Source organism: Peromyscus maniculatus, chromosome 16, assembly GCF_049852395.1.
Source record: "Peromyscus maniculatus bairdii isolate BWxNUB_F1_BW_parent chromosome 16, HU_Pman_BW_mat_3.1, whole genome shotgun sequence".
NCBI classification, from domain to species: domain Eukaryota; kingdom Metazoa; phylum Chordata; class Mammalia; order Rodentia; family Cricetidae; genus Peromyscus; species Peromyscus maniculatus.
The window spans coordinates 3,482,410-3,509,917 of record NC_134867.1 but is presented as its reverse complement, the minus strand read 5'-3'; the positions used below and the strand labels follow the sequence as shown (position 1 = coordinate 3,509,917).

The 27,508-nt window shown below is 37.2% G+C and overlaps 1 protein-coding gene across 1 annotated transcript in view; it reads left to right on the top strand.

Moving 5' to 3' along the window:
* The first annotated feature begins 2,697 nt into the window (after positions 1 to 2,697).
* Positions 2,698 to 27,508, top strand: part of Ascc3 (activating signal cointegrator 1 complex subunit 3) — a 323,710-nt gene continuing 298,899 nt past the window's right edge. The window contains exons 1-3 of the mRNA XM_006983742.4: positions 2,698 to 2,982; positions 19,063 to 19,194; positions 22,438 to 22,588. Coding sequence (XP_006983804.1) covers positions 19,105 to 19,194; positions 22,438 to 22,588 — 241 coding nt within the window. The 5' untranslated portion in view covers positions 2,698 to 2,982; positions 19,063 to 19,104. The remainder of the gene's footprint in view (positions 2,983 to 19,062; positions 19,195 to 22,437; positions 22,589 to 27,508) is intronic.

Sequence of the window (27,508 nt, the reverse complement as noted above, 5' to 3'; positions counted from 1 at the left end):
TTTACCTCTCCTATTTCACCTGAGGTGTATCCACGTTTGTTTGATTCACAGCAACAATTGGCTGTCATTGCAGAAGTTACAAGCTGTATAATGATGAAGTATGAACGTTGGATAGATTTGCTGATCCTTAATGTAAGCACAAACTTTAAAGTTTGAAGATCAGTAGCATGACTGATGTATATTACTATAATAAAACATTTTTCATAGTTTTATTGGCTTCTTTCATAAGAAAAGACTTAAAAGACCTGAAGAAAAAATGTATTAAAAAGTCACACACAGCGGGGGTGGTGGTGGTGGTGGTGGTGGCGGCGGCGGCGGCGGCGGCGGCGGCGGCGGCGGCGGCGGCGGCGGACAGGCACCAAAACAACACAGAAAAAACCTGTCTTGGAAAAAAAAGAAAGTCTCACACACACATACACACACAAAGTGCATGTGCCCACACACATACATCACACACAGGGATAAATAAAGTTAAAAATAACAAAAACATTGAAATAACCTCTCAATAAAGACAGATAAGTTGCTAGTTATCAGAGTGCATTTACTTTTTGCTTTGCTTAGGAAAAACTTTCTAGACATTCTTCCTTCACCAAATTAGGAGTCATATTTAGTAAACTGTTTCTCAGTAAACATTTGGAAAACCTTCTTGAGAATACAAAGGGGTAAAAAATATTTCTAGATTTACATTTTAAAAAGTGAAAACAGCTGGAATAATTATATTTCATTTGGCTTAATATACAAAAAATTATTTGAAAACAAAATAAAAAGTTGATAGTTTACATTTACCTTCTTCTTAAGTCTTTAAAAATATGGCATATATTTTGTATTTATTACCTGGACAAGTCACATTTCTATTTTGAACTGCCAAATCTGGCTGGTGGCTCAACCATAGGACAGAGACAGTTTCAGGTATAAGCTAAAATATCTCCTCCGTATTATGTGGCCTCCTTTCTTCTCCTCCTCCTTCTTCCTTTCTCTCTCAAACTCTTGTCTCACTTACTGGGAAGGTTGGGGAGATAGAGAAAAATGAAACATATCTAATCTAACGGTTAAGCCTTACGGGGCACCGTGTGCCGGCCTGCTGTTACTTTCAAGTGTACTCTATACGAGTGTTACCTGCATGCTGCACGAACTCTGAAATCCGAAAGAACGGCCAGAAATTCATTAGCATCTTATTTATAATTGCAGTTTTAATGTACACATCACTGTAAATCATGTTGGTTCCATAATTCCATGTTTGATCAAATCACTCTTCCTTCCCTGCTTCCTAGAAATGCTCTCTAAATTTCTGGAAATTCCATATTTATGTGCCTAAGATTAGCAAAATATTACTATCCAACTCACACCAGCTGTACTTGGATTCTCAGATTCGCCACCTCAGTTGGGAATCTCCTTATGTTCTTTTTACTATAGTGAATCTTCTTTTGCTTAAGTCTCTTACATGTCTCTCCTAGAATTCTTTCTCTAGTGGGATCAAGAATCTTTGGGATCCCTAATTCTACAATTAACCGTTAGATTAGATATGTTTCATTTTTCTCTATCTTCCCAACCTTCCCAGTAAAGTGAGACAATTGTCTGGTGGTAAAATGAGTTAGGCTTCTGAAAGGCTGCATAGAACCAGACTCCTCGAATCTTAAAAGTGGGATAACTTTTAACAAATCCAGTCACCAACTCCCTTGGTATGCTTCTCCCTTGTCCCAAATTTCTATTATGTAAGCATTTGGCATCTACTTAGAAATGTAGCAGCTGGATGGTCATCTATTCCTTCTGTGGGGCATATAGCCCTTCAGATTGTGTTAGAAGAGACTCTCTGAATCTGAAATCTTTTTTCATAAAGTTCAGCTCATATAAAACAAACCCGTATCATACGATGGGTCTTTCATATTGTTGACAGTCCAGTAACTTTTCCTTTCATTGAATCCTATCCAGTTTCATTTACACTTCACGATTCTTCGCCTGGTTTATCTTCATTATTCTAATCCCAATAATTCTACCGTGATTGAGGTCTTCTTACCATACTCAGTACAGACTTTCCAATGAGTCTGGCAAGGGAAGCGTATTCGATCAATTCTGGCGGCTTCTATAAAACAGGTAAGTCTAAGGAAGAAGGGGACTAGAAGGGTGGGGAGACAACATATGACATCCTGGCTCATGAAACTTAACATCAATGCGGCGTACTTTAGGTTAGCTTTTCTCAATTTGCCAATTGCACTAGGGTATCGCCAGGTGTTTTGTCTTGACGGCCAGAAATAACTTCAGAACTACTAAGTCGAGAACACATGAAACTTAGGGAAAACGAAACTTGCACCTGGAGCAGGCGGGCGGAACCTTCTAAGGACCACGAGAACTCTGACTCAGGGTCGTGTCCTCCCATGCAGCAATCAGGAGATGAGCGGGGCTTGGGGCGGGGAAGGCGAGGGGGTAGGGGTGGGGGCCTCGCAAACCTGAGCTGACCAGGCGCTGACTGGGAGGCTCACGGCCCTGCTACGCCCGCGGGCCCGCAGACTGCGCCTGGGTGGGCGGGGCCCAGGGGGCGGGGCCCCGGGCTGAGAGGCGCTGGGCGGGGCCCCGGGGGGGGAGGTGCTGGGCAGGGCCTGGGGTGGGCGGGGCCCCGGGCGGCGAGGCGCTGGGCGGGACCTGGGTGGGCGGGGCCCCGGGCGGCGAGGCGCTGGGCGGGGCCCCGGGTGGGCGGGGCCCAGGGCGGCGAGGCGCTGGCGCGTCGACGCTAGCGTCGCGGCCGGTGACGTGTCGCCGGCGCCCGCCCCGCCCCTCCGCGTCGCAGCGCCGGCCCGTAGGTCTGTGGCTCTGTCCCAGCCGGGCGCCCCACCGCGCCGCGCCGTGGTAGCGAGCGACCTCCGCCCGCCAGGCCGCCCGCTCGCGTGGGCTGCGGAGCAGGGCAGGGCGCAGCCCTCCGCTCCGCTCCAGTGGGAAGAGGAAGCAAGCCTTCAGGAGGCCGGGGGCGCGTGCGGCGGCGCGGCCGAGGTGAGCTGGGGAGAGGGAGGGCGCTGGCTGCCGAGCTGCAGTGTGCGGCCGGCCGGGTCGCAGAGCCCGGAAGAGCCGCGGGCCGAGCTGTCATCCCTCGCCGCGCGTCCGGCTCCCCTAAGTTTGTAGGTGGCGCTGGGATTGAAAACTCCAGAGCGATTGCTCACGTGTGCGGACACAGCGTGGCCACTAGACTCGATTTTTCTGTTCAGCGCGTAACCTGTTTTTCTTTCTTTTTTTTTGTATGTTACAAAGCCATGGCAACATCATTTCTTTCGCGTAGATTTTTGGAAGGGAAATCTGTTGGGTTAGGTTTTCCCCACTACACAGTAAAGTGACTCGATTGGGGTATAGAGTTGAGGGTTGTGGGTGAATTTTAACAATCGAGGAATCTAGAATGTGATTTTTTTTTTTTTAAATAAATGAGTACGCTAGTGAGGTGCTGTTGGTAGGCGAGGTAGTTCTTGGTGGGATTCAGTGAACGCATGTATTTGTTTTCCTTTGCTTTAAAAGAAACCTAAGTTTAGCCTCAAACCTGAGTTTGATATGCGTGCTATCGTAAGTGCAGTTTAATTAGTAACCTTATTTTTTTGCCCGTGGGTTAATATTGGATCGAATAGTCCCTATATCCTCTTCATCTTTTGCAGATTCATAAGCGAAACATATTTTTTTTTCTGAATTTTAGTTTTCTCAAGTTCATAATTCGGCTCCTGAGTCTAGTCCCACATGCTCTATCATGCTGTATATTTATTTTTTCACAAGTGTTGGATTACAATGTTCATAGAGATGTCAGTTAAATGTAGGTTAGTGTTATACAGATATGAGTGAATTAATTTTTCAAGACTTGATTTTCTTGATCCTTGTTGAATAGTTTTCTTTTTATAGTTGGCTCATTTATTCATTCCCTTGTCCACTCTTCATCCCAGCCAGGGTGTTCTCACAGAAGTTTGTACAGTTCAATAGCAAGCACCTTTTTAGGAGGAATCTTAATTCACCAATTGGAAATGAACTTCTGTCTGAAACATTTCATCAGGAGCTTGTATGATAAACACAAAGTAGATTTATTACTTTATAACATCTTTCTTGACAAGAGAGTTTGTATAAACCTTTCTGGAAAATACAGTTTTCAACTTTGAGAAGGTAGCTATGTGCAATTAAAATTTTAGCTTGTGAACATGTAGAAAGAAATTCGTAATTACTGAGGAGAGAATAAGGAATTGATTGAACATCCTTAATCTGAACACCCAAAATATGAAGTGTTCCCGAAACTTGTTAAATTTTTATAATTAAGACTTTATTATAAAAAACTTGTAAATAAAAAAAAAACACCATGCAGAGAAAACGGCAAGAGCCAAAGTCTATACATCTCAGTGAACATATGCAGTTAGAGTATTCTGACGCTGTAGGCTTCACATTGGATTTTACATTTTCAATGTCAAATATATTTTTTACTCACTTATCCGCCACAAAAAATGAAAAAAATCCATGACAGAATTAAAATGAAAAAAAAAATTATATAATCTCTTTCAGGATTCAAGTATCAGTTACCCACATTAATTTCCTCCTCATTACCTAATATTAGCCCTTTCTTCTCCTTTTTACATATTCACTGAACCTATGTTTAAAGCCATCTATTTTCCTACAAATTTTGTTGATTTGTGTTTTCTTTAAGAGCTGAGTATTCCACTTTATATATGTCCATTTGTTTGTGGATGGACAGCTAGGTTGGTTCTGTTTTCTGTTTACAGTGAATAAAGAAGCATTAGACATGGGGTGCAGATATCTCTGTGATAGTGTGTGGAACCCCCTGGGTGTATGCCCAGGAGTAATAACTGGGTCATATGATAGTTCTGTTTTTGAGAATTCTTCAAACTGATTTCCATAATGCCTGTATTAATTTGCATCCCTACCAGCAGTGAATAAGGGTTCCTTGTCTGTACAGTCTCTCCAACATTTGTTATCAAATTTTTTGATTACAGTCATTCTGAGTAGGGTCCAGTGTTATCTCAAAGTTTTAATTTGCATTTCCCCGTTGGCTAAGGATATTAAAGACTTCTAAAATAGCTATTGGCCATTTGTGTTTCTCTTTTGAAAACTGTGTTCAGTTCATTAGCCCATTTGTTGATTTTGGCAGTTTTATTTCCTTGTTATTTAATTTTTGCACTTCTTTGAAAGTTCTAGATAATAACTTCTTTTGTGAAGTATAGCTGGTAAAGACTTCCTCCTGTTCTGTGGGGTTGTCTGTGCTCTGCTGATAGTTTCCTTCGTCATGAAGAAACTTTTTGGTATTTGGGGCTTTAAAAACTGACACGATAATTAGAAGTGGAAAATTACATATCATGGGCTAAGTTATTAAAAATATTGAATAAAATCAGCTTCAGACTTGAGTATCAAGTATAAAAGATAAATGAATGTTGTTTTTATTGTGTGTTCTCATCACCAACTTATCTCATTCTTACATGCAGATATTCTAAAATCTAACAGCCTTAACCTGGGAACACTTCAATTTCAAACATTTCAGATAAAGAATTCTCAGTCTGTACTTATTTAGCAACCATCAGAAAGCATGCCTTTTACTCATTGGAGTAACTTATTTCTTGTGTTTTGCCTAGCTCAACACCTAGCAAGTAGTTCCTATATAAATACTACCGTTTTAAACGTTCTTTGTAATTATAGTTGAGCAAGGGAGGTTGGGAAGGCACTTAGTTTCATCTTTTTCTGCTTTGTTTTGATGTTTTATAAGTTTTATTTCTGACATCAATAACTGATTAGGAGATTTTAGTTCATTATTTCATTGTTATTCTGCTTAATCAAGTTTTAATTATCTTGAAATAGTTTGTGGTTCTTTTTCATTTTACTGATTAGAAAATGAAGTTACTAAGAATTCTCTTTGGAGAGTGAATCACAGAAGTGCAGGAATACTAGCCAAACCTAATGAAACTAGGAAGATAAATGGGAATCTAACTTAATTTGTAAAAGTTCCTAGAATTCAAAGACAGACAGACAGACAGACAGACATACACACACACATACACACACACACACACACACACAGAGAGAGAGAGAGAGAGAGAGAGAGAGAGAGAGAGAGAGAGAGAATACGATATACAGATCTGAATTTGAATGTAATGAATGTTTGTGTCATAGGACTGCCCTCTCTAGTATAAATTTTCTACTTTCTTTTGTTAAGTTTTAGCCAGTCTTTCTTCATTTTTACTGTGTGAAGATAATTATTAGGAATTGTGTTTATTAAAGTTTGTACTGGCATGGAACATTAGGCTGGAATATGTATGGTAGGGCACTTATTACTCCTAGTAATAAGAAAAATTAATGGTTAACAGTAAATATTTTCATGATATGTTTTAATTTAATAATTGCTGGTCATTGACTGTTGATATTTAAAGAACAGACAGCATATACTTCAGTACTGACTAAATACTAAATTGCCAAACTTCTGGCACAGTTTTCTGGGATGATTACAGAAATATGCTTAATGCACCTAGTTCATATTGTTGGCAACTTGTATTTTAAACCTGTAATTCAAACCTCTTAATTTGCATAATACCTAGTCTACCAAACTTGAACTTTAAGAGAAGGAAAGTAATCTATTTTGGGATTATTGGATAATTAGGGAAGCTGCTACTAAAACGACATTTTCAGAGGTTGCTGTGTCCTTCACTTTTCAGTAGTTAGTAAATATGACTTATGAAATTGATGTGAAAAACTCAATTTTTATCACAAAAGAAGAATCTCTTGCTTACTGTTAAGACTGCTTATGTTTTGGGCTTGTCAGATGGAATTATAAAAGTGTTAAATTCTCCTGTGTATAAATAGGAATAAATGTACCTTTTGTGTTGATTAAGAAATTTTATCTTGCCGGGCGGTGGTGGCGCACGCCTTTAATCCCAGCACTCGGGAGGCAGAGGCAGGCGGATCTCTGTGAGTTCGAGGCCAGCCTGGTCTCCAAAGCGAGTTCCAGGAAAGGCGCAAAGCTACACAGAGAAACCCTGTCTCGAAAAACCAAAAAAAAAAAAAAAAAAACAAAAACAAAAACAAGAAATTTTATCTTCTATATTATATAATTATAAATTTCTACACGTTTTTCAAGAAGAAATTAACTTCAAGTTGATATTGTTGCGCCTGCATCACAAGACTCCCAAGCAAGACCACCACAGAGCCAATATCTGATGCAAGCATACAGACTTTTTTTTAATAACAAAGCAAGCCCCAGGGCTTGGTCCCTATTCCAAACACTTGACATAGCGACCTAGTGGGTGGAGGAGGACACCCCAGCACTCACTTGAGGGGGTTTATATAGGAAAGGTTTACATCTAGAGAGTTACATATCTTGGGATTGGACAAGGGGCCTAGGAGTGAGGTAGTTCTTTGAAGTTACTAGCTGATCTATAAGCATGAGGTTACTGGTGGCTAACCGGATTCAGGGTATCTACAGATACATAAATTTTTTACTCCCTATGTTCTGCTTTTGCTGAACCCAGGATATATAGATTTATTGTTTCAGCTTTATCTTCCCATGAGTTCAACTTCTGGTCAGTTCTAAAACGGCTGGTTTGCAAATACCTTTAGAGGAGGGGGGGGTGGGGGAGTGTCTCTCAAGATGGCTACTGATTTTTCCCTTGCAGATATCATACAAAATAATTCCAGTGTATCTTTTCCAGTTTGACTGACTTCCCTTCCCTCCCTCCCTCTGCCCCCTCCCCCTCTTCCTTATGACTTGCTGTAGAGTAGTACCTTCATCACCAAATGTTTAGGCTCACTAAACATTCTTCGTGAAGATTTTTAATTACGTATATATGTATGTTCACATGAGTGTGGGTGCCTGCAGAGGCCAGAAGACAGTTTTTATATCCTCTAGAGCAGGATGTGGTGTTTGAATCAGAATAGGCCCTATAGGCTCATATATTTGAATGCTTAGTCATCAAGGAGTGGCACCACTTGAGAAGGATTGGGAGATGTGGCCTTGTTGGGGGAAGTGTGTAATTGTGAGTTGACTTTTATATTTCAAATGCTCAAGCCAGATCCAGTGTTTAGCTCTCTTCCTGCTGCCTGCAGATCTGGATGTAGAACTCCTCGCTACTTCTCCAGCTAAAGTCTGCCTGTGTGCTGCCATGCTCCCTACCATGGAAATAGACTAAAGCTCTGAAATTGTAAGCAAGTCCAGTTAAATGCATTCTTTTATAAGAGATGCCACGGTCATGGTGTTTCTTTACAGCAATAGAACACTAAGACACTGGGGTTACCGAAGTGGGGACTGGGAATGGAATTTGGGTGACTTTTAACATTGAGCCATCCCTCTGTGATCATTCTTAAAGGACTGAAAGTTTTTCAAAATTATTAGTACTCTTGATACCAGCAGCTCTCAACCTGTGGGTTTTGATCCCTTTGAGGGTCAAATGACCCTTTCACAGGGGTTTAAGACCATTGGAAACCACAGATTACATTAAGAGTAGCCAAATTGCAGTTATGAAGTAGCAGTGAAAATAATTTCATGGTTGAAGTCACCACAACACTAGGAACTATATTAAAGGATCATAGCATTAGTAAGATTGAGAACCACTGCTCTATATTTTGGGGACTGGCTGGTAGTAATAATAGTACTCTTCAGACAGATTAATGTTCTAAATATATATCATTCAATAAGTATGTTTTGAGTTTCTCTGCAGGTTAGCAAACCACTTAAGGTAGTGTGTAACAGCAAGAAACACTACTTCTACACTTTGGGATTAAATGGGTGTTTTGGGACTGGTAGTATATTGATTTGTGACAAGATCTCTTACTGGTTGAGTTTGGCCTCCATATTACAAAAAGATGAGTATTGATAAGATAAAAAGGGAGATTATGAGCCGGGCGGTGGTGGCGCACGCCTTTAATCCCAGCACTCGGGAGGCAGAGGCAGGCGGATCTCTGTGAGTTCGAGGCCAGCCTGGGCTACCAAGTGAGCTCCAGGAAAGGCGCAAAGCTACACAGAGAAACCCTGTCTCGAAAAACCAAAAAAAAAAAAAAAAAAAAAAAAAAAAAAAGACCTCTCTCTTTCTTTGTTTTGGTGACATACCACACTCCTTTGCTTCTGTCCTCTGTGGCTTCTTGCTGTTAAAAGAAATCTTTATAGATCTTTTCCCCTATTTAATTCTTGCAAGTTTGTTCTTCACTTTCTGTTGTCTTTTCTTACTTCACTCACATTAATTTGTAAATGATTTTTAAATTTATTCCTTTGGATTTGCTGGTGATTCTCATGTCTTTCTTAAAACTAGGCTTCTCTCCTGAGTTCTACGCCTGAATAATCTTACTCCTATTTCTACTTGAATGTCATATCTGTGCTGGTTAGTTTTCTGTCGTCTTGATACAAATTAGATTCATCTCTCAGGTGAGAAGACTGACCTGTAGGCAAGTCTGTGGGGACATTTTCTTGATAAATGGTTGATGTGCGAGGGCCCAGTCCACTGTGGGTAATTACCCCCTTAACACTCCCCAACACCCCCACCCCCACCCCCCACCCCCGCAGGCAGTCCTGAGTTGTTTAAAAGAGCAGGCTGAGCAAGGCAGTTAGCAGTATTCCTCTATGGCTTCAATTCCTCCTGCCCTTAGGTTCCTGCCTTGAGTTCCTACCCTGATTTCCCTCATGGTAAACTAAGCTGTAAGATGCCATAATAAACCTGCTCCTTTCCAAGTTGCTTTTGGTCATGGTTTTTATTGTAGAAAGCCTGTTCCTCCCCAGTTTGATTTTGATCATATTTTTAAATCACAGAAACAGCAAACTAGGACATTTAAAGAGAGAAAAACAAAATAATCACTCTGCTTTGGCCCTATGAATTATTTTATCTTCCTGTTTTGTTAAATGTGGAAGTTGGGCACCTCTTTGCTTATCCCCTCCACTACAAATACAGTTAATTAGTAAAACAAATAGACTTGACTTACATAATCACTAGGATTTATTCACCTTTCTCTAAATCACTGTCATTATTTCATTTCAGGAACTACCAGCTTATCTTCCATTTAGAAATTCTACAGACTCTCTAATCTTTCTGCTTCCAGTACCTTGGTTCAGACTGTTCCTTTCACTGTAGTTTTAATGATCCTAATTAAACACAGTTCAGGTAAAACTTGGATTTAGAGGTGTTCTTTTTTTTTTTTTTTGTAGCTATTATGATAGTTTCTAAATTTAACCAGGTTAATATGTCTTTTCCAGAGGTTTTACTCTGTCAGATGCCATTGTTTGTCATATAGTTTCTTACTGCTATGCTCTTGAATGTGCTACGTTCCTTGAATGTTGCATGTCCTCCTCATCACACAGCTAATGTGTTTCCTTCTTTACCTGATTCACTCTTTACATTTGAAGTCTTAAAGCATCTCCATCTTGACCTCCTTTTGTGTTATGTTAAACACACCCAGTCTGTGTTCTAGTCATGTTCTTTATTGCTACTTTTTATATCAGCTTTTATGTTTATTTATTTTGCTTTGAGTTAGCTTGTTTAATTGGCTTCTTTCCCCCTTTAGGCTGTGATTCAGTATTGTGGACACGAGATTGATTTTGCTCACCATGGTCCATAAACACTGGTATTCAAAATGTAGTGGAAGTTCTAGTGAAGAAATGTCAATTAAATAAATGATAAAAACTAGAACTGCCATGTGACTGAGATGTACTGTACCACTCCTGAGCAGATATCCAGAAGACTATATCCTGCTAACAGATAGTTGTGTTTATTCATGTTTATTGCTGTTCTAGTCACAACAGCAAGAAAGTGGAATCCGCTTAAATGTTCATCAGCAGATAAATGGATAATGAAAATGTGGTACACATACATAATGGTATGTTAATCAGCCATAAAGAAAAACAAAATGAAATTTGCAGAAAAACATGAAACTGGAAAATATATTAAGTGAGGTAGCTCAGGTTCAGACAAATCACGACATGTTCTCTCTCATGTTCATATCTGAGTTTTATATATGTCTATTTAGTTGGGCTTTGTGTATATAGGTGCTAGAAAACTAGAAAGGAGCCCATGATAGGGGAAGATATGTAAGGGAGAACTGTAAGAGGGTAAGAGAAAACACATTATGAACATGAAAATGTGACCATAAGGTAGAAGGGTGTAGGTTGTGGGGACTCTTGAAGTTGGACTGAATGGTGCATTGGATAGGATTCAAGGGTAGCACAAGGGGGTTAAGACATATCTTTTACTACAAATGGACCTTATAGTCTTGTTTGCAAGATTATTAGAAAATTGAAGTTTACAGTTGTAAAAAGAGAAAGGCTATGCTTAGTCTTATACTAGGACTTATGTATGATTCATTGCTATTTAACATTTTTTTTTTATTTGTAAAGTCTTTATAAGAAAGGAAAATTGTCACTGTGTAGTCAACCTTCACCATCAGAGATACTTTTACCAATCCAGCAGCTCATCAAAACTTTAATATTTTTATTATAAATTTACTTTTAATTATTTGTAGCTACATGTATCTGCGTGTGGGTATGTACATGAGAGTAATGTATATGCTCACAGAGACCAGTGGTGTTGAATTCTCTGGAACTGGAGTTACAGAAGGTTGTGAGCTACCTGTCAAGGGTATTGGGAACCAACAAGTGCTCTTAACTGCTAAGCTGTCTTTCCAGCCACAGAACTTTGAACAGTTTTAATAAGGTCTCATCTGTAGCCTTTCAACTTCCTCTTTCTAAGGAATTGTGGATGGGTTGGTGAAAAATCCACCCCTCTAAACACTTGTTCATTTTGGTACTGGCTACCCTGTCACCACATTAACATAAACTCAAGTATGATCAAAGAAATGTGTTATGAATACAGGAAACATTTCTGTGACTCAATAAATTACAGGATTGTTGGTTTTCTGTACCCAGGGACCAGGGACAGATACAGAGTATTTCTTGCTATAGCACAAAGCCATTGCAGGGAAGAGGTGATAATGGTGAGAAGTGGCTAGAGTCAGGGTATAGTTTGAAGGTAGAATTGGGAAAATAATCTGGTGAATGGAGCGAAGCCCAGTAATCTTAGCATGAGAAAAAGGCAGTATGGATTTGAGATTTATTGTGTGAGAATGTAACTTTTTAATGAAGAGATCTGCTTGATGGGGAAAAGGCAGTGAGTATGAAAATGGAGTACAAGGTAAGAAGTACAAGATGGAGATATGAATTTCAAATTAACATTTAAAAAATATTCAACACCCCAAGACTGGGTGGAATCACCTGGGAAGTGAGTGTAGATAGAAGTCTGAGCAGTGAGTATTTTTAAAGGAGATTGAGGAGAACCAACAGGGAAAAACAAAAAGATACTGGTATCTAAGATGCCAAGTGAAGCTTGGTCCCAAACTTGGGGTGTGTGGGTTGGGGTGGGATCAGGTTGAGAAGTAACACTGTCCCTAGCAATGCTGAGATTATTTGCTACCTTGATAGCTCTTTTTATAGAGTAGTAAAGGTAACAGCATGGTAGAAGTGAAATAAATATTGCTGTAGTTAGTTACATAGCAGAAAAGCAGCTGAAGAGTGTTTTGGAGTCAGCAAAAGGTCTTAAACTGGGAATTACTCTTATAAATGATCTAATGAAAAAATAGCACTGATAGAGGGAATGCTTCTTTACAGTAGTCCTTTGTCATAGCTTTTTATTTCCAGGTTTGAATACATTTTCTTGGGTGAATTAGAGTGTTAAAATGTTCTCCAGGTGCATTCTTACCATGTTACTTCGGATTGAACCTAGAACTTGGTTTTTAGCTGCAGATGCATTTTTAATTAAAAATTTTCATATAATATATTTTGATTATATTTTCTCTCTCCTTAATTCCTCTCAGATCCTTTCCAGCTCTCTACCCCCTCAGCTTCATATTCTTTCTCTAGCTCTCAAAAAAAAAAAAAAAACTAACTAAAATAAAAGAAAACTAGTAAGACAAAATATTTTAAAGATTAGTGCTAAATTAAAATTTAGAATAGCAAGAATTTGGTAACACATGTTCTTTTGGATTTCCATGAGAATTAGTTGCTGTTTTCCTTGGCAAGATAACCATCTTGTGGATACTCCTTTATTATACTACTTCTCATGAGTTCAGTTTTTACTTTGCTTTGCTTTTCCCACTTAAATTTTTAATAAGTTGGTACTTTCAAAAATGGACATCTATTATGGATTATTATTTCATATTAAGAAGACATAATCTTTTATATACCAGAGACTTTTCAAATAATGTGTTCAGAACATACAAGTTACCAGACATCGAGTTTGATGTTTCCATAACCAGTGTCTGTTATTAGCTTTTGTTTATTTAAAACTTAATTTTGGAGCATTTTAAGAAATGGGATTTTTTGGAAATAATGTAACACATACTCTTGGTTCATATTTAACAAATACTTACTTGTATCATATTTTTCCCTTATTTTAAAATAAGACAATTTTTCTTGTCACCTTTTTCTGTCCCATAGCCTGCTGCCTTAAAGCTAGTATTTCTGTGACAGCATGTAGACCAAAGTATAAGAAGGAATTGATAGAAAGCAATGGAGCTAATGAACTTGAGAAGGCTTGAACTAGAATGACAGATAACCTCTACTCATGGAAAAGAGTGTTTATGTAGATTCAGGGACTTATGGCATTAGACAGTACAAATAATTTTGAAAATCACCAAATACCATATTCTTAATATTTTAACTGTAAAAACTGTTAACCAATAATCTTCAGAGGGATAAAGAACATTACTGTTTAAAGGTTTTTAAAGATCCATTGTATAATTTTTTAAACAGCAAGATGTACATTTAAAATACACAGTGCCTTTTTTTTTTCTTTAAGATTTATTTATTATGTATACAGAATATATGACTGCAGGCCAGATGAAGGCACCAGATCTTATTACAGATGGCTGTGAGCCACCATGTGGTTGCTGGGAATTGATCTCAGGACCTCTGGGAGAGCAGTCAGAGCTCTTAACCTTTGAGCCACCTCTCCGGCCCACACAATGCCTTTTGAAGTCTGGCGATTTTTTTTTTCCCCAGTCTTTTGAAGTGTCATTCATGCATGAATGACAGAATCTGGTTTTGCTCCCAATTGGGTTAATTTTAATTTGTTGCCAAGAAAAATATCTTAGGACTTAAAAGTTAAGCAAGAATAAGAAGTAAGGACTTGGCCTTTTCAAACGTCTTTTAGTTTAGAAAACTAATTGGAGTGTAGTAGGAACTGACATTTCAGCTCAGAACAAGGCACAAAAATATTTTTGTCAGGGCATGGTTCTTACTGATCTAACATAAAAGCAACTTGTAATTATATTATTATGGATTATAAATAGTGAGACAATCAACTTAGGCCTGAATGCTAACTAGGAGTCATGAATTTTATCATTTTAAGCATATTAAGTAAAGGGTATACTTAATGTGTTATAGTAGTGCATTTATTTATTTATGCCCGTGTGTTTGTGCCTGTGTGCATGCAGGGGCCTGAGGAGGATAGAAGAGGGCTTTCAATTCCCAGGAACTGAAGTTACAGGCAGTTGTGAGCTACTTCTGAGTGCTAGAAGCTGGACCTGAGTCTTCTGCAAAAACAGAGCTCTTAAACACTGAGCCATTTTCCTAGCCATTCAGTTATCTATATTTGAGAGACAAAGACAGAGATTTCACCTATTGCCACTAAGTATATGCTAGCTTCATTTAAATGTTAATATTAGGATGATTTAAAAATATCCACCATTATCCATCAAGCAAAAATAAGTGATTAAGGATATCACAATTTTTGATTAATAATTCTTGCATTTGGAGAAAATGCTTTCTAACTGCAGAGCTCCTAAGGGGAATGGAGAGATGGTTCCAAGTTCCTTTAATTCCAAGCATCTAAACCTGTCCCTAGAACATCCCTAGAGTTTTTTCTTTTATGAGAAAATATTTAGAATTTCATTTCAGGTTAATCTTTTTAGGTTTTTCTAAGGGGCAGACATAAATTCCTTGGTTTTTTTTCTTTCTAAGATTCATGGTTACAGTTAAATGACAATTTTGCCTTTTGAACATAATTTTTCCCAGACTCTTTTTAATGGACTAGTATGGGGAGAATTAAAATACATCTATGAGATAGTATGTAGTGGGTCTGCTCCAGGATTTTTAAGAGGTGACATATATGCTTGTTTGTTCTTTTTTTAGTTTTTGTAACTATTCTTTGATGCTGAAATAGTATTCTAACATCTTGTTTTCCCAAAGACATTTAAAATAAAAGGTTTCCTTATGTTTTGTTAAGAGTCAAAAATGTTGAAATGTGGGATTTTCTAGAATGTGAAAACCTTTGGCTTCTGGTGTCAGCCTGTGTGGGCTTCTCCCCCTTAGTCTTTGAGTTGGTAACCCGGAGCTAATATAAATGAATGATTTGTTTGTAAAATACACAAACATACATTTTGTATTGTGTGAGATGTATATAGATTTAATGATCTGTTCCTGTGCTTCCTGAGTTCTCCATGAGTCAAATGTGTGTCCTAACTTAAGTTTAAAAACTGTTTAAGAACAGTCACTTCTTGCTTAAGAGAGACATAGGCTCTGTCATCAGTTTGGTAGGTAAAGCTATGGATAATTAAAATTACCCTTGAAATGTTGGCACAACATACTGTCAGTGCATCCTGCACAGCTGTGTTTTTTACTCTAGACTTGAAATACTTATTTCTTCAGATGAACTCTGGGTAAAAAAGTTGGTTTGTGTTTAATGGCTATACTGATGTTTATTTTTTGAAGGCATATGTTAAACACTGAAGACGTGCAGCACAGGAAGATGGTCCTAGATTTGAGAAATATGTGGTGGTTAAAGGAAAACTTTAGGAGTCAACAGATTCCTGTTTGAAGTTTCCTGTCAGCATAGTTTGACACAACTGACCTTATTGTCAATCCTTACTACATTAAAAATATATGTTTGTGTGAGTGCCTGCATCTGTGTATGTGCACCACGTGTGTGTCTGGTGCCCAGAAATCACATGGCAGCCAGCATTACCTGGATCTTCTGCAAGAGCAGCAAGTGCTCTCAACCACTGAGCCATCTTTCCGTTGTCTAGACATTCCTTACTGAAGGTTGAGAGTATTGTCATGTTTGTAAGATTGTCTAGATTTGTAAGTAAGTATAAAAATCAATGAAAAATTTAAATCTTTTAAAAGAAAGGACAGGTAATTCAGGGCATTACTGTTAGATAAGTGAAAATTATGAAATTTGTGGTCGCAAGTACACTATTTATCCGTAAGACCACACTGAGGCAGTGTATTCCAAGCATTATATATTTCCTGTTTTGACGCTTATATTTTGAAAGCTGTGAGGTTCTGAGGCAGAAAATGTTGAGTTTAATGTCAAGACCTTCTTTGAAGTGTTCTGGCTTTTGCTATCCTGAAGAGAATGTATCCAGCATTCTCCTGGTTTTGGTGTAAGCTTCGGTATTGGAAGTCATTCATTGTATGCCTTGCTTTTCTACTGATATTACCTATGTATAGTCCTTGGTAGAATTGAGGAAAAAAATGTTTGTCATGATACTTTCAGTACAATTTATTCTTTTATGGAATCCAGTTGAGAAAGGCTGGTAGGAGATATACTGAACCTAAATGGAGGCCATTGATTTCTTACTAGATGGATTTGGAGGGGGGCTTTTTTGACGGGTGCAAACATTGAATGCTGATTTAAGAATAGGTGACATCTTGTCTTAAGACAATCATTTTAAAAGTTTGAGATTTATTGCTTCATCTGCTGTGAATTTGGTGGAAGTGTAGCCCAGGGCCCTGTCATCTGATGAATCAGATAACTGGGAGTAAGGAGGAGGTTGATAGGGCGCAGTGATTTATGTTTTTCGGAACCCTCAGGGCTGGAGAGATGGTCAGGGCTGGAGAGATGGTTCAGTGTTTAAGAGCACTGGATGCTCTTTCAGAGGGACCTGGGTTTGATTCCTAGCACGAATATAGTGGCTTAAAACTACTCTAACTTCAGTTCCAGAGGATCCAACGCCCTGCTCTTGCCTCCACAGGCATGTAGTTCACAGACATAAATGAAAACAAAACACCCATGGTTTGGAAAAAAAAAAAAAAGAAATCCTCTAGGTGACCAGTGCACAATAAAGTTTGAGAAACTGTCCACTAGTTCTTGGTTTACTTTTTTCCCCCTTTCAAGTGCATCAAGAGTATATTACTCAGTGTTAGAGACATTCAATTGTTACTCTCAGAATTATCTTGAGACAGAAGAATGAGATGTGAGGTTCAGCAAAACCTCACTCAAAAGACAGATTGACATATGAAAGAAAGCATTTGACTGAGAGAAATGCTGTAACATGCCCAGCCTAGACTGGCATGTAACTGATAGAACATAGAGGTGAAAGTTAGAGAAATAAGGCATAAAAGTCCTCATCCTTTCTACAACATTAGCCATTTTCTTAAAAGATTTTCTTTCTACATTTTAGAGTGTGTGTGTGTGTGTGTGTGTGCGCGTGCGTGCGTGCATGCGCGTGTGTTTGCGATGTATGTGGCAGTCAAGACAGGAACAATGATTCTCTCCATCATGTGGGTGAGTCTCAGGGATCCAGCTCAGGTCATATACTTTTGCAGCAGGCCCCCCTGCCCTCTGAGCTATCTTGTAGGACTGCCGTTTGGTTTCTAATATTTGACAGGTTTGGTCTGCTTCCTCCTTTGCGTGATTATTCATTCTTAATAAACTGTTCTGCTTCTATTGTTAGCCATGTGTCCCTGTCCAGCCTTTTGTCCTGTTGCACAAGAGTCTGGAAATCCTGCAGGTACACAAGGATTTGTTTTCTACCCATGTTATCACAAGTGCTCACCTGTCTAGATTCCCACTGAGTAGCTGAAACTTGAAGTCCTCTAGCAGGGGAGTTGGGAGTTTATTTACACATTGAGTCCTTTTACTTTCCCTATAGAAGTTCTCCATTGTGAGGTACAGTTCTTTCCTTTAGCTATTCTAACAGTTCTCACTCATCTTTATGCAGTCTCCTATGTTTTTAATATCTTGCATTTTGTTTCTTACTTGTAATTTAATTACATTTTGTTAAGAGAATGACTTCTGTGAGGTCAGCAAACTAACTTAGTCGCATTGAGCTCAAGAGTAGATTTAATACTTCTAAAGCATTGTTCAAATATTATTTCCTGATTTATACAATACCAATTGAAATTTGTTGAAACTTTATACTGTTGTATACATACCATTTTAAAACTATTTCATGGTCAGCAAGATAGATAACTCAGCAGGTAAAGACTGCCAAGCCTGATGACCTGAGTTCAATCCTGGAATCCAATAAGGTAGGAGAGAACTGCCTCCCACAAGTCAAGTTACCCTTTGATCTTCCTGAACCATGGCAGGTATATGCATGTACACACAAACACACACACACACACACACACACACACATACACACACACTCTCACATAATCAAAACATTTCAAATGTCCATGATGATGTATATTTTTAATTATAAAGTATAGGTTTCTGTGTGTATCTTTATTGAATTTTGCCAAGATGGGGTTGGGGCATGACGTGGCTTAAGACATCAGTAGTTGATGTTTTTGTACTGCATATTGATACTGGACTTGCCATTTCCTTCTGGAGGTCTGTTTTAATTAATTTTTTTTTTTTTTTTTTTTTTTTTTTTTTTTGGTTTTTTCGAGACAGGGTTTCTCTGTGTAGCTTTGCGCCTTTCCTGGAGCTCACTTGGTAGCCCAGGCTGGCCTCGAACTCACAGAGATCCGCCTGGCTCTGCCTCCCGAGTGCTGGGATTAAAGGCGTGCGCCACCACCGCCCGGCTTAATTTTTAATTTTTTAAAGCCATGTATATAAACTAAGAACTTTTATGTATTAGTTGTCTTTCATTACTGTTTAGAATCTTTGTTTGTTTTAAATCCCTTCTACCTTGTGCTTGAAAGTGTATTTTATCTCATGTGATATATTTGATACAGTTTCAGCACTTGGGGTTATTATTTGCTGGGAGATTTTATTCTGTACTTAAGAAACTAATGTTGGTGGCAAGTGCTTTGGAGCTTTTTATTTTTCTTGTGTAGGTCAGTTTGTTGAGTTTGATTGCCTGTGTCATTTCTAAACAGATAAATATCATTGTGTTTTGTTTCAGTTTCAAGTTTCTTATTTCTATGGATCACTGATTGAGTAAAAGATGGCTTTACCTCGACTCACAGGAGCCTTGCGCTCCTTTTCAAATGTCACCAAGCAAGATAATTATAATGAAGAAGTAGCTGACTTAAAGGTAAATGTTTTTAGGTGAAAACCATTAAAAACAAAGAGTATTTGACATTTTTTTTATTTGTATGTGCTTAAAATGGACATTTTATTTTGTTTCTGTCTTGAGAAGGAGATTGAGTATACTGATATTTTCACAGAACTGTACTTAAGCACCTCTGACTGTTATCAAAAGGAATAATCAAATACAGGCCTTCATGTTTTCTGTTGTTTCGGCCTCTACCACAGTTAATTTTGTGGTTTAGTTTACATTTATTTTGAATCAGCTGGGTGTGTTTTTAGGTATCCTGTTAAATTACTTAAATATGAAAAAAAAAAAAAAACACTGTCTGTACCTTAGCATGGGACATATAAATATTAGTTTTGCCGGGCGGTGGTGGCGCACGCCTTTAATCCCAGCACTCAGGAGGCAGAGCCAGGTGGATCTCTGTGAGTTCGAGGCCAGCCTGGGCTACCAAGTGAGTTCCAGGAAAAGGCGCAAAGCTACACAGAGAAACCCTGTCTCGAAAAACAAAAAAAAAAAAAAAAATAAAAAAAAAAATAAATAAATAAATAAATATTAGTTTCAAGCTCCATAGTTGGTCTCATAGTTGACTTGTCCATATAATTGGTAAGAGTGCATTCAAAGCTTAAAGAAGTTAATTGAAAGGCCTTTTTATGATCAAAACTTTAGAAATAAATACTAGTAATAAAAATTTATGGAACTCCAGATTCTTTTAACTGTTATATAACTAACTGAAAATGACTGATGTGGACAAACTCCCTTACATGAATCAGCTTTATAATACATAACACTAAGTTTACATTCACTGTAAACATCTTTTCCACCTGGACAATGAGGATAGCACTTTGGAGCTTTATGGAAAGAATGCCAGTCACTTTTCAGATTTATTCAATGACTGAAATTTCTGAGCCACAAATTAGGGTTTATGGTTTCATAGTGAATTTCTTCTATATGTAAACTTACTTATGTAAGTGAGTTTTATAAAATAAATCACACGGAATTATAATTGTAATGTTATAAAAAGTAAAAGTATATTATACTAAGACTTACTGAAAATTCTATGTAAAATATTTATGAGACTCTTCGAAAAGTTCTTAATCTATGATACATTAATTTATATAGAATAGAGCTGGAGCTGTAAGTTCAGGATCAAGACAGAGATTCTTTTCCCTGAAAACTTCTCTGTGGCTTATAGATAGCAGCCTTCACACTGAATCTCCCAGGACTTTTCCTATGTAGAAACATATCCCTGGTATCCTTGAGTGTCCATAGTTTGTTTTTCTGTAATTAAACCAATCAGGTGGGATTATGACTTGACATTAATGGCTTTCTGAGGTAGTGGAGGCTAGAATTTCAATGTGAATTTTGAGGAGAGGCAGTTAAGCACATAATATAGATTTTTACTAATTTGCAAATGCAAGGAGTTTACTTAATCTTTAAATTGCAATATTTCTTTCTAAATATGATTATATTATATACTGTTTCAGAAATTAATGATCAATCTGTAGTCATTTATATATATGAATATGCATATATACATATATTTCATATTAAGAATGAAATTTATGGAGACTTAAATCTGTAAGTGATAGATTGAATTCTAGTAGAAAAATTAAATGTTTGGCAGCATGTTCAAGGTTTATAGTCCTCATGTATCCATTATATGTGGGAATATAGGAGGCAGTTTATGAATACCTCAATGCTTTTTCTTTAAAAGAAAAATTGAAAGCAGTTTCTATAATTTTTTACTTCTCAATTGACTGTATTGTAGAGTGAAAATCTGATTTCCTTATAGGCAGAAACTTCATTGATGCCGTCTTTATACAGTGTTACAGTTAATCTCTTTACCTACAGATTCACCCAGAAAGCAAAAATTATTTATTACCAGTCTTTTGGTAGAATTCCTTCTACTGATGCAGAATTGTGTCAGATCATAAAACAATCTTCACAGTGATTCTTACATTTTTCACAGTAATTAATATAAGATTATAATCTATATTCATAATTAACATTAATATCATATACTTTGTTTTCACCTTCCTAGGGCCTTGCAAATTATTCTGAACTAGTAATAATATGGAAAATTTTTGCAGTTTAAAAACATAAAGATTGCATACTTTCCCCCCATGTCATTTCATTTATTATTGTAGGATTTTACATACTTTTGCCTCCTGAGGAAGGAAAATACATGTATTATGAACTTTATTTTAATGTGAAAATGTTCACCATATACAAAAGTACGGATGAAAGTAAAATGAATCATTTTACCTGTGACCTTACTATAACAACCAAAGTCTATTTCAGATGCACCTTTTCCTGCTCTCTTCTTAATCCAGATTGACTAACCTCATTTCAAATTAGAAAATTGAAGCAGGAGAGTAATGATTAATGATCATCGTCAGTACAAGCAAGAGTAAAGTTGCAGTTTTTTTGCTTGACTTACCAGTTCTTTATTTTGTTCTATTGCTTCGTGACTTTTATCTATGGATCAAAGCCAGGGATGTGACGTGAAATTTATATTGCATTCTGTAATCAATTCTTGAGAAGGAAAAAATTTATAGTTTCAAGAAAAGAGTGTATATAGAAAACAATCTATGTCTAACCTTTAGTTCCAGGGTCATACTTTGGAAAACAGTCCTGTTTAAATGTGTTGAACTGATTAATCAGGGGGCTCTAATAGTCTTCAAATGTCTTCTGTCAAAATGTATTTTTATGGTCATTATAAACTGTTAAAAACAAACAAAAAGGGAAGGAATATGTGGGATGTTTTCATGTTAGCTTAGGAATGGTGAACTTTCTTTTCTTTTTTTTGGTTTTTTGAGACAGGGTTTCTCTGTGTAGCTTTGCACCTTTCCTGGAACTTGCTTTGGAGACCAGGCTGGCCTCGAACTCACAGAGATCCGCCTGCCTCTGCCTCCCGAGTGCTGGGATTAAAGGCGTGAGCCACCACTGCCTGGCTGAATGTTGAACTTTCTACTTTGCTATATGGATGATCTTGTTTTATAATTAAAACAGTAAACATGTTTATTTTAAAACATTTTTTTTCCTTGTGCAGCTCAGTTTGTAACCTATAAAATCACAATTCAATTATATTTAATTGTGAATAATTAATTTACATATGAGTAGATACAACTTTGAATTCTGGGTAGTGCAAAATTGATATTATGTAATGTAAATTATACATGATAAATAATGGATCGGAGAAAAACTAACCAGAATATCTCTATATTATACTCTCTTTTTCAGATGAAGCGATCCAAGCTTCATGAACAGGTTTTAGATTTGGGCCTCACATGGAAGAAGATAGTCAAATTTTTGAATGAAAAACTAGAGAAGAATAAAATGCAAAGTATAAATGAAGACTTAAAAGATATACTGCAAGCTGCAAAACAGATTGGTATGATCTTTAACAAAACCAATAAATAGATTCCTTATAAGCTGTATTTTACCATATACCTTAGTAGTATATGGTAAAAGTCTACTGTTTCTTACTAAATATACACAATTATATAAGACAGTCTTAATCTGTTAATGAATGTAGGACAGTGTGGCAGGGGTAGAAGTAAACAACCAATTGTATACAATTAATAGCTCCATGAAACATTTAAAGTTCAGTATCCCAGCAGGTGGGATATAGTGACCACCTAGTGCACAAGTGAATGGTGGGATATACCTTGTACATTGACCACTTCAGTTCCAAATTCCTACTTACATTCTCATTAATTGATTATAGTTAAAGGTAATAGCATTAAGCAAGAAACACATACTAAATGTCCAGATCACAGCTAAATAGCAAATTACTGAGATTACTCCAATAGCTGTCCTATCCTGGAGATTCTAAATCTAGCTAAGATATGAGAGGAATGTAACTGTAACCATCTAGTCTCCAACTCATCAAAGACCTGAGAAGGAAAATAATATTACCTGAGTGAACAGAAAGTGCAACCAAGCAACTTCTGAAAAATGCAAGAAATGACAGAGACAGCTTGCTGCCTGGACAGTCACCCAGTGTTTCACTGCAAGGTTGGGACATCCACTTTTGGCTATAGGCCTACAATATCTGAAAAGCAGGAAAATTTGAAAAACTGTCCTATACTGTCTTGGTGAGGTTCAACAGTCAAATTTCCTTTTGTTCTCTTCATCCAGATCGGACAGTGTCCTTACTGTCAGCAGTTGAGGCAAGGGCAGTTCTTTGCCCAACAGGCCACTTTTGCCAAGAATAAGACAAGCTCCATACCATATGGAGTGAATTTGATGCCCATCATCCTCTCAGAGTAGATCAGTGATGCCAGGAGCAATCGTGTCTCATATCAACAGTATTCTAAGTTATTAAAACATTTAAATGCCATATTTTCTAGGTCTATGAAGTGTTTGATGATTACCTATGCATCTGACATACATCTCTATAATATCTAGAAAACCTAACTGAAATGACACTAAGTATGATAAGCATGGGTGACTAATAACCTGTATTTCTTACCAACCTAAATAGATTAAATACTAAAGCGTCACATATAAACAACCTGCAAATAGATATACAGTACAAGGACAATAACCTCGAATTTGTGACAATATACAAAAATATCTTTATCTGAGATAGTGATGTATAGTGCAATATGACAACATCCTTAATATGTATCAATATACAAATTATCCTAAACAGAAGTAGAACGTACATATAGTATAACAAATATAATTTTACATTTTTATCAATAATACAATAAAATTTTAAACAGGAGTAGGAACATAGGTACAATATGATGGATATAATTTTGTATTTGTATTAATATACAAATGATCTTAAACAGGAATAGAAAAATAATTTTACATTTGTATCAGTATACAAGAATTTAGTTTACAAGTAGATACAATAATCTACCTTTTATCCTATCCTATCTATTCCCCCTTTTTCTTTTCAAAGGAGATTCCTGAGTGTAAACATTATTGTTCCACCCCTAAACCTATTACAACTTATAACCAATCCCTTATAGATGACAATTATCTGGAACCCTGAGAAAGCAAAAACCTGTTGGGAGAGGTTGCTTCCTGCTGTCTATAGGGCAATCGTATTTCTGTGGGATCCTGTAAAAAAAAAAAAAACAAAAAAACAAAAAACTAAAGCAGTGGTTAAGTCTCATTAGGACTAGCTGTAGCGTTTGTAGCCAGTCTCAGAGTGGTGGGTAAAGCTTGTTCTTAAGTTATGGCCAGAGGTGTAAGATGGTGGACCATCTCAGGTAGCCACCTTGGAACTGTCCTGAACAGTTTATAGTCCAAAGGGCCACTGAATGCAGGAGGGGCTAGCCCTGTGTTGCTGGCGGGGCAGGCCTGTGGTTCAATGTAGAGTGCCCAAGCATCTGTGGCGGGTATTAGCAAGCCTGCTATGGGAGGGGAGAGTCCTGTGAAACAGGGACTGGTGGCTGATTGCTGGCCTAGGAAGTGTACCAACAGCCTTGGAGGCGGTGGCTAGAAGCCATGCAAGTAGCTTCAGTAGGAGCCTGTGGGGTCTGTTCACCTGGGCACCATTTGTAAGAGAAGTAACGAGAGTCTGTTAAAAGGGTATCAAGGATATATTAAGATATAAAATAGGGAAAATACACTCATGGATACAGAACCAAGTAAACAGCAGTCTTTGACCTCCATTCTGCCCGGGAGCAAATGGATCCTGCTGTCTGGTTTCTGATCACTGCAAGAGAGAGTGACCAAGTACTCCTCCTCAGATTTTAAAACAGTCACATAACCTATCAAGAGGCCACAGCGTAAGGCTGTTACTCCAAAGCTATTGACAAAATGAATACCTACAACAAGGTAGTGGTATTGACATTTATGAAACACCATGCCCAAACTCAGTTTAAAGTTTTAAAGTAATTATTAATTTTGAAACTTTGTAGACATAAGTCAATTATATTTGAAATTTTGAAAAAATGCGTTTGATCTGTGTTCATTTTTCTGTTGAATGTTGACTCATGGATTTTTTTTCCTGCTTAGCATACATGTTAATATTATTTTTTATGATGACCTTGATGGTTTGAATAAGAATAGCTTCTATAGACTCATAGATTTGAATACTTGATCACCAGGGAGTGGCACTATTTGAAAAGATTAGCCTGTGTGGCCTTGTAGGAAGTGTGTCCTTGGGAGTGGGCTCTGAGGTTTCAAAAGCCCATGCCAAGCCCAGAGTCAGTCAGTCTCTCTGTCTCTTTTTCTCTCTTTGCTACTGATCAGGATTGATCAAGATGTAGCTCTTAACTATTGTTCCAGTACCTATCTGCATGCTGCCATGCTTCCCACCATGATAATGGACTAAGCCTCCAAAACTGTAAGCTAGTCCCCAGTTAAATGCTTTCTTTTATAGAAGTTGCCATGGTCATAGTGACTCTTCACAGCAATATAACACTAAGACAATAATATTCACGATTTCTCCATATTATACCACGGTTGTTCCATAACTTTACCAGTAACTTACCTATTATGGGTAAATTAAGTTGATTCCACTTTTAGTAATGAAACATGTTTCTTCCATATTTTCTAAAGTGATTTATTTATATTAAGTTTTATTTAGTAAACAAGAATTAGAGAAACATCGACTTTTTAGGAACTTAACAGGGAACCTAGTTCAGTGGGAAGAAGCAGATTTTTTTAAAGAACAAAGTAAGATAACTTAATGAAAAAGTTTGAATAAATTGTTTTTATAAAGAAATGTTATGTGCTGTAATGTTGGATATATGCATGACTTCCATTAAAATAATTTAAAACTTTGTTTTATGTGTGTGGGTGTCTTATGTATCTATATGTTTGTGCAACATGTGCATGTAGACCAGAAGTGGGTGGTAAGTGCCATGGAAGTGAAGTTAGGGATGTTGTGAGCTTCATGTGGGTGCTGGGAATAAAAAGTGGATCTTCTGCAAGAGCAGTCATTGCTCTTAATTGCTGAGCCATCTCTCCAGTGTCATGAATTCCTTTTTATGTTTAGAGTTTAATATTAACAGTGCCAACTTTGTTAAATTACCTGTAGAAATATCCAAAACCCAAATCTCTAAGCAGTGACCATAAGAGAAGAAAAATATATGCAGAGAACTTGTTAGTTTACAAGCACAGTATAACTTAAAAAAAATTAGTCATGTTTTCTTAAATACCAGTAAAACATGTATACAACAGTGTTCTGTAAATTATAATAGAGTCATCATACTTGAAAAGCATTGGGATTGACATGGTGAAATTGCTCACTCATACATAATGCTATTTGCATTCTAAACTTGTAAGTTACATTTAAACATTTACTGATGCCTTGTGATCTAGTCTAGGAATAACTAGTTTGGTGTCTGTGTGGGCAGGATTTAAGTCAACTATTCCTTGTTGAGCTATCCACCTGGGACAAGTAGAGTCAGAAAATACAAAATTAAGCACAGTGTTGCTCTTCTTGGAAGATGGAGCTAAGAGCTGTAACTGAAAAATGAATAGGATTTGAACAATCAGGACTCCAGGGAATGATAAATAAGGATGTGCAAATAGACAAAATAGGACCTAGCTGGTTTTTTATTTTTATTATATATATTTTTGCTTTATTTTCTATTTAAATAACAACTTTGGGAATTTTATTTTGGGGGCATAAGATCATGCCATGTTGTGTAGGCTAGTCAGTCCTGGACTCAGGTGATCCTCATGCCTCAGCTTTCTTAGCTTAATGGATTCCATGGTATCTGGCAGGGACCTACTCCTGAATATTAAGACGTCTGTTTTTGATTATAGTAGAAAATGTGTACTAGAGGTAAAGCTGGAGACAAACAAACAGTAAAAGATGGGGTCAGTTCATGCCTCTGTAAGAATTTAGATCTAGTTATCCAAAATGTTCAGTATTTTGAAGGATGATTTGAACTAGGCTTTTAGGAAGATTCAGATGTTCCTTGTATTGTCAAGTTTAGGGCTTATTGAAGACTTAAAATCTTATTTTTTAATTTCCTGCTATAAGAATATTTTCTGAAATTTTAAAGTTCAATCATTTTTTATTTAAGATAATTGTTAATGGGAAGTCAATGCTTTAAGAATAGGATCTGATCATTTGCCTCTGTGAGGTTTTCCTTTTCTTTAACATAGCATCCTTTTATATTTTAAAGTATGATAAATTAGATTTGTTTTAAACACACACACACACACACACACACACGCACACACGCACACACACACACACATCCTGGTGGTATGAAATGTTTTTGGATGAGAATTGTTTAGATTCATACGCAATTATTTCTTGTCATGTAAGTCTGTTGTACAAATTGGGAAGAAAGCTATGAGTATGTGAGGTTTCTTTTGAATTTCATGT